Genomic DNA, 8,172 nt, shown 5'->3' with positions numbered 1-8,172 from the left:
CCATAAAAATTTCACGATATATTTATCTTCGGCATTCATGAAGCATTTTATTTTATTTTATTCCAAATGGATTAAAATGTGCTTTTAAATAAACAGTGTTCGTATTTGAAAACTTCTACGGTGTAAACTCTCAATATGATAACAAAAAAGAGAATAAACAATGGTGCCGCAAGGGCAGTTTAAAACTTCAAGTTATTTACCTACACTTTATGTTTCTGAGTATCATCTGAAGTCAGTTGATGGTGAGATGTCCCCTAGGTACCCTATAACACTTGCTCCACGCTTCCAGCAATAGTACAAAACTATGAAACCTATAAAATATGAGCAATGGCAGACATATCCTTGATATAATGCCCCATGCTAGTACTCCGAAGAACCTCAACTGCAGCTCTTGCGTTATCCAATTTTGCGTAATTACAGTATCAAATGCCCAGAGGACAGCATTACTGAACAGTAAGAATGTGATAACTTGTCTTGAGGGTTTAGTCATCATTTGATAGCGCGTGATGCAAGACCTCCTTGATGCCTCTGCAATGAGTGTACTTTGCGCAAAACACTCAACCAATTGAAGCACCGAAGCAATTAACAGCATCACGTATCTGCCTCTTGTGTCACCATCAATTTGATCTTCGATTTTTTTACTTACTAATGCACAGCCACAAACGACGATTGTGAAAATACAGTAAAGTTGAACACCAAAGAGAGAAAGAGTGGCTAAAATGTTGTCATGTGATGGGGGAATCCTTGAGACTATCGACATTTGCCTGACCTGTACAAGTCCACTGGCTGTCATCATTCCGCTCAACGCAAGAATTCCAATTAAAGTGCCAGTGGTTAGCCACGAGAGGGTCGCCGGTGGAAAATTATCATCCTCTCTCACAACGAGGAAAATTAGTATAACTACAATCCCAGCAGTCATGCTGAGGATACCAAGGAAAAGACCTTTGGAAGAACTATCACATCCAATCCTTGTCTGTCTTGTTACGTCCTTCATACTGTGAAATTTCTGTTTGTGGCCGTATCGGCTTTTTCCTACGTTTTGACCCATTACGAAGGTCACAGCTGCGGCTATGAGGCTGAATTGCACGATGAAGGGATAGAGAAAAGGCATGCTGGAGATCCATAGCTGACCAAGAGTGTTTGCGTTGAGACATTCTTGTAGAGTCACTGCTTGGGAGATTTGCTCATCTGAAATGGGCTGATAGTAAGAGTGCTGAGGCGAAAAGTTGGTTTCGGAGGCTATTTGGCCTAAAACAATAAATTTATTGTTGATCAATGACTTCCGTAGAGGGGTTAAATTGAGAAAAAAATGATACGATTTCAAATCAAGTTTCCTGGGAATTCCTTGCAGTTTAAAAATCTTTCGATTTTGGAAACGATAGAGCCACTTTAATCTTCAAATTGCGCACTGGGTCAAATGGAGCCGATATACGAATACTACCACAATATAACTATCTATTAAAAAAAAACCTTATATACCCTCAGGTTATAGTGCTGGCATGATTACAATTCCTTTGACACCACGATTTAACATATGTTTTCCATACCATTTTTCTCCAGGATTACGGAAAAAATAATGAAAAAATTCTATCTCCATTATTTCTTCTGAATTATGGGTATTTTTCACAAAAGTCACAGGATATTGTTGGATAGGATTTTGGAGTAGGGGGGAGGGAAACCAGGATAATTCTCAATATTAGTTTACAAGAAAAATTTTCTGAAAAAATTGTATATAGTTCAGACCGGGATTTGAATCCGGGACCTTCCGATTATGCATGGGGTGTTCTCAAAACTTAAGGTATGGTCACAAGGGAGGGTCACAAAAAAGGAGTCGCTAGGGTCACGAGGGTCACAAGGGTGACACTATACCTTGATTGAGCCCGTTTTTGACTGGAAATTTTTTTGTTGAAGATTTCGTTGACGGATTTTTCGCGATTGTTGTTGCAATTTTTTCAGGAACAGAATTCAGTCAAAAGAATCTCCGACAAACAAATTTTCATTAAAATTGATTTTTTTAAATTTTGAGGTTGTAAATATAATCATTAAATATAATCATGAATTGGTATATATCTCAAGTATAAGAGGCTTCATGGAAATATTCGTATCTTGAAAAATAAGGATTGAAATGCTCATATCCTAAAAACTAATTTAGAGGGAATTTTGTTTTTATTTTTCCCGTATTCAACACTTTTAATCTATTAATTTGTATTTGAAGAACTAAATGAGAGATATATTATGCGTTATAAAAAATTGTGTACAAGTAAAGGGGGGTCAAAAAAAAGTGAGCAGTTTAAGGGTTGAGAGTGAATTTGCGGAATATTCAAGAAAAAAAATGTCATTAGGTCATCAAAGGACTGGTATCTTTCAGTCTTTTCTTTTATAATTAAGTTACTTTGAATGCATTTTGATAAGGGAAAGTGGGGCACAATGAAACAATGGGGCAAAATAAAACATGGGGAAAAATGAAACAGTCGAAAAACGATTGTATGTTGAATCTAAGTTTAAAAAAACAGTTTGGTGTCGTTACATATATGTCGCTCATTAGGATGCTGCCATAATGAAGGGACTAAAAAGGAACTTTTCCAAGCATGTGTTTCAAAATAGTATATTACGTTATGATTGCGGAAAAGAGTTTTTTGGCTTACGGGATTATATCACTCGCCTTCGGCTCGTGCTATAAACCTCCCACGAGCCAAAAAACAGAATAAAAAATCTGTCATAATCTGACAAATTTCTGAAAATTTAACATTTTCTGGGAATATTCTCAGCCCAAATCCTTGTGGGAAAATGTCATAGGATGACATATTAATTATGACAGAATCGGTGAAAATATAACATAAAATGTTTTATTATGTCATCATTTGATATATTTTATGATTTTCTGAGAATATTCTCAGCCTAGACCATTGTCAGAAAATGTCGTTGTATGACAGATTATGATGCATTGTGCCTAACAGAATCTGTCTACGTATGACATCATATGTTTTACTATGTGATTATTTTACAGAAAATGTCATCATATAACAAATTATGACATAATGTGTTTGATAGAATCTGTCAAAGTATGACATCATACGTTCTTATTATGTCATTAATTTACAGATGCTGTCATTTTTTGACATTGTTGGAGAACATTTTTAGCACGGGTACTCGTCAGAAAATGTCATCATATGACAAATTATGACATAATGTGTTTGATAGAATCTGTCAAAGTTTGACATCATACGTTCTTATTATGTGATTAATTTACAGATACTGTCATTTTTTGACATTTTTGCAGGACATTTTTAGCACGGGTACTCATCGGAAAGTGTCATCATATAACAAATTATGACATAATGTGTTTGATAGAATCTGTCAAAGCATGACATCATGCGTTCTTATTATGTCATTAATTTACAGATAATGCCATTTTTTGACATTTTTGGAGGACATTTTTAGCACGGGTACTCGTCAGAAAATGTCATCATATGATAAATTATGACGTAATGTGTTTGATAGAATCTGTCAAAGTTTGACATCATACGTTCTTATTATGTCATTAATTTACAGATACTGTCATTTTTTGACATTTTTGCAGGACATTTTTAGCACGGGTACTCATCGGAAAGTGTCATCATATAACAAATTATGACATAATGTGTGTTTAAAACACAGCAATAGTTTTTTATTTAATGGCACCGGGCTCGACGAAAATTCTCGAACGACCTCGGGACACTTCGGGTTCACGGTCAGATCACGAAGTAAATCACCCATCAAGTTCAGTATCGTATCGTCTCAATCTCTGTACAGTCAGTATTGTCGCAATCGCTATATCGAGTACATCACGAAGTACATCACCGTGAGATACGGAGTAAACGCTCCTAGTAGCGTCTCTATTCGAGTCAATCATCCATTAATTTCGAGTCAATTATCAATCATTTTGAGATTATAATCAAGTGAATTATCAAGAGAATTATCAGGTGCAGTGTAGAGACAATTATCGAATTTAATTTGAGACAATTCAACGAACAGTGTACCCTTATAAAATTTCTAGACGCGTGGTTTACACCACAAATAAAGCACATCACCAGTGGGGTTTTAGTAAATCGCGTGTTCTTAATTTTGACACCGTTTCCATATCACTTTTCCCCAACCCGCTTAAATTTTTAGCATTAATTTCAAACAATGTGTTTGATAGAATCTGTCAAAGCATGACATCATACTTTCTTTTTATGTAATTATTTTATAGATAATATCATATTTTGACATTTTTGGGAAACATTTTGAGCACAGGTACTCGTCAGAAAATATCATCATATGACAAATTATGACATTAAGAATCTGACATAATTTCACTTATCATGACATTTTTTGTCAGATGACTCCATTATTTGTCATATTCTATCGACTTAAAATAAAATGACATTTTTTGTGAAAATATTTACGAAAATTTTCGAACAAAATTTGTCATATTATGACAAATTCTGGAAATTTATGTTAGAAATCGCAATATTTGTCATTTTTTTACATTTTTTAAAATTTTCTGTCATTATTTGACAGAATCTGACCGCAAAATTTCCACCAGGGAATGAATCAACTACGTGAGGCAACGGTTGCAAACTAGTAATTAGTTTATTGTCGTGATATGAGTATGTACAGGATGAGATGGTAGTATGAATGTATATACAGGTGAGGTGGAGATATCCACCGATGGCGAGAACCACACGACCAGGGTTGGGCATGTAAAATACATGCAGTAAAATATCCAGTATTTTACACGTAAAATACCATGTATATTACACTCGAGGTTTTGGCATGTATAATACTCTATGTATATTACTCGATGTATAATATAGGTATTTTACGCCCCAAAGGTAAATGTGAGCAACATTGGGTAAACTACAAATCGTTAGCTTAATAGTACAATAACGTAAGTGCCAAAAAAAGTCCTCAGACAAAACTTTTCGAATTTAAAATTTGTTTCCATATTAATTATTAGTTTCTCATGTTTAATTGAATTGGCATATTTTGGCATTTATGTTACGCTGTTATTAAGCTAATGCTAGCTTAGTAATTTTGTAAAATGTCTGTATCGATACACGAAATATCAATATTTTTCAAACCTCCACTAACCTATTTGCTCCAATGTTTTCGTTGTTATAACCAATTTCATAAGAAATTGGTTTTTATAAAAAATTTCACGAGGGTCAAACATCCGGAACTTCACGAGGGTAACAAAGGGGTAGTAAAATTTCACGAGGGTCACGAGGGTATAAAATAAAATATAATAAAATAAAATTGGACTATTCCCTTGTTACCCTCGTGATGCTCCACCCTCGCGACCTTCGTGATATTTGACCCTCCTCTTGTGACCCACGTGATGTTTGACCCTCGTGAAATTTCACCGTTCCCTTGTGACCCTCATGAAATTGGACCATCTCCTTATAACCCTCGTGAAGTTTAACTATCCTCTGGGGACCCTCGTGACGTTTGACCCTCGTAAAATTTAACCATTGTGACCCCCGTCGATTTCGTCAAATTTGACCATCCCCTCGTGATGTTTAACTATCGTATCGTAACCCCCGTGACATGTGACCCTCGTAAATTTGACTATTCACTTGTGAGCCTCGTAAAATTTGACCATCCCCTTGTGAGCTTCGTGATGTTTGACCCTCGTGAAATTCATCCTCTTGTGACCCTCGCGACGTTCGACGTTGGGACCCTCCTGACCCTCGTAAAATTTGACCATCTTGTAACACTTGTGACCCTCGTAAAATTTGACCATCTCCTTGTGACATTTATTGTAACCCTCGTGACCCTCGTGACATTCGATCTCCACAACCTTTTAGATATTTTTTACATTTTATATTTTCTTCAACGTATTTTACGTAAAATACGTGCACTCAAAATCCGGCTGAATGTAATAAACCGTATATTACATTTTAGACATTTTTTACATAGTTTACGTGTATTGTACGTATAAAGTAAAAAACCCTAGAACTGACCGATTTTACCCAACCCTGCACACGACTACAAGCGGGAGCGATTGCGACACCTGGGACGTGCGTGTGTATCTCATATCAGGTGTGTGTGTATGAGAGCGGTGCGATACGCGACTCAGTGTGGATGTAGCGAGCCGCTACAGGGGGGCGGTGTATGGAAATTGTTTATCTGCATTTAGTTAATTAAGAAATTAATGTACAAACGAAAAAAAGGTAAATTCGTGATGTATAAAGTTCTATCGATTTCACTGGTTATTTGCCCTAATTAAGCAATTTTTTATTTCGTTTCGGCCAGCATCATGGCAAAATTTCAACAATTAATATTAATTAATTAGGGAATGTACAAGAAAAATATGGCATGTACAATCATGTACTAACGATGTACAATCGAGTACATAAATTCGTTTTTCTATTTATCACCCCCTTCCGGCTAAGTTCCTAGGGATAAATATATAGTGAATAAAAATGTCGTTCGACAAGCAGCACTTGAGGCATTGCCTTCTTTTCACCTTCCAATTCCCTGGCGAACAAATAGCCCCGTCCCAAGTAGCAAACCTTGCGAAAGATATCTGAAAGTATACCAAAAAGGCTGACTAATGTCGGTCCAAGAGGTATCTTGCAGTCATACGATAACTTTTAGTTAACTTCTAGGTAATTTCTAGACACAAGTAACCCTTTGGAACAGAGATTAGACAGCCTTTTTGGTATACTTGCAGATACCCTCCAGAACTGTGCTGCTTGGGTTCGTACATTCTGACGTTTGACGTTTGGCAAACTTGAGCCCGGTTGTTACGGGGCACCAACCGGGCAGTTGTTACGTTCCAATCGTTTCAACGATGTAACTAGTAGGACACTAGCGCCAATTCAAAAATTAAGCGCCAGGTTTGAGTGCGGGAACGTTGGCCGCCAAAGCTCTGATGAGCACTCCATCGAGATTCAATTTAATAGTTGACAGGATTATTTATGTGGAGCAGGTTGATAGACGAAATAACGTGGACACTGATGATTTAGGGAGCACTGAACACACTTTATTTTAATAAAGTCAAGACTTTAAACGATCAAAGAATAAACTCAATAAAACACTTGTGGACTTAACAAATTGAAGAGAGAAGCAGCAAGCAGAAGGCTTGTGTAGGAACTGAACTATCCTAAACTAAAACTTCCAAGGGTTGGGTCCAACAACCCCCACTAATCTAAGAGTTGCGCACGCAAACTAGGCCCTGAGGAAAGGGAAAAGAGAAAACGGAGAAGCGGAAAAGGAGAAAAGGGGAGTATTTTGCGTCGCAGGTTTTCCTCTTGGAGGGACTCTAGGCCCTCAACCAGGGGAACACAATGAACAAAAGGCACCACACGTGTTGCGCACGTGAGGCCGTAAAACTGTTGATACAAACAGAACTCGAGATCGTGACGAGTGAGGACCGTAACTGTCCAATAAATTCGACCCTAAATTTGACACCTAGAAAAAGTGTTTACTCCACGAGAATTTGAAGAGCTATAAAATATTCTAACAAATCGCAGACCCAAACACTCGAGTCTAAAATTCCATCAACAGTTTATTCTCGCTTAAAAGTTATTGCTTTCCCTTGTTCATTGTACTATTCTCCCTCAATTCTCAACTCCGGATTACGTCTAATAATTTGAATTATTCAAACCTGATTGGAATTTCGCGGACTTAATCAAACGATCTATAGCGCCATCTCTAGAGTCAATGTCGGGACATCACACAGTCATTTTCGGGGTTAAAAAGGGGTAAATGCCACCCAAAAACAATGTAAAAGTTGATAGATTAATTATTTGTTAACATTTGCACCGTCATTTGCATTGTTATTCATTAATTAAAGAAATATATATTGTTGCTGGTGTGTTGTATCGGTATATAGGCTTATAGGGAAAATGCCGCGAGGTAGTGACAGGATCGACTTCCCGCCTAGGTCGGTCAAATCGACGGCGGCGGCGGCGGCAGAAATTGAAAGTGGAAAATGCATGTTTTACATTTTGCAAATGCATTACCTTCTTTTCAATTTGAAAAATTAATGGCAAACCCATTTTAGCACATTGTTTTTGTTTCTTAATGAATAAAGATGGTGGTGGTGGCGGCGGGGGGGGAGGTATTTCGTAAATTAGTAACAAAACCATTTTCCGTATTGTTTTTTTAATGAATAAAAGTAGAGGGGGGGGGGGAATTTTT

At 36.9% G+C, this 8,172-nt stretch overlaps 1 protein-coding gene across 3 annotated transcripts in view; it reads right to left on the bottom strand.

Annotated features, from left to right (window-relative positions):
- The window catches only part of LOC107045956 (proton channel OtopLc), a 51,991-nt gene that overhangs the window by 1,122 nt on the left and 42,697 nt on the right, over window positions 1-8,172 (bottom strand). The window contains exons 1-2 of one of the 3 annotated variants that reach the window (XR_001461498.1): window positions 1,480-2,632; window positions 205-1,248 (exon numbers count right to left, since the gene is read on the bottom strand). Coding sequence is in view for 2 of the 3 variants with exons in the window: in XM_015268385.1 (XP_015123871.1) it covers window positions 233-1,248 (1,016 nt within the window). In the remaining variant the exon portion in view is untranslated. Of the gene's footprint in view, window positions 1-200; window positions 1,249-1,479; window positions 2,633-8,172 lie in introns of those variants that run through there. The other 2 variants (XM_015268385.1, XM_015268384.1) reach the window with 2 other exon arrangements.

This window comes from Diachasma alloeum, unplaced genomic scaffold, assembly GCF_001412515.2.
Source record: "Diachasma alloeum isolate Michigan unplaced genomic scaffold, Dall2.0 Dall_scaffold_01137, whole genome shotgun sequence".
Lineage (NCBI taxonomy): Eukaryota > Metazoa > Arthropoda > Insecta > Hymenoptera > Braconidae > Diachasma > Diachasma alloeum.
Note: the sequence above shows the minus strand (reverse complement) of the source record. Positions and strands in the feature narration are given on the sequence as shown.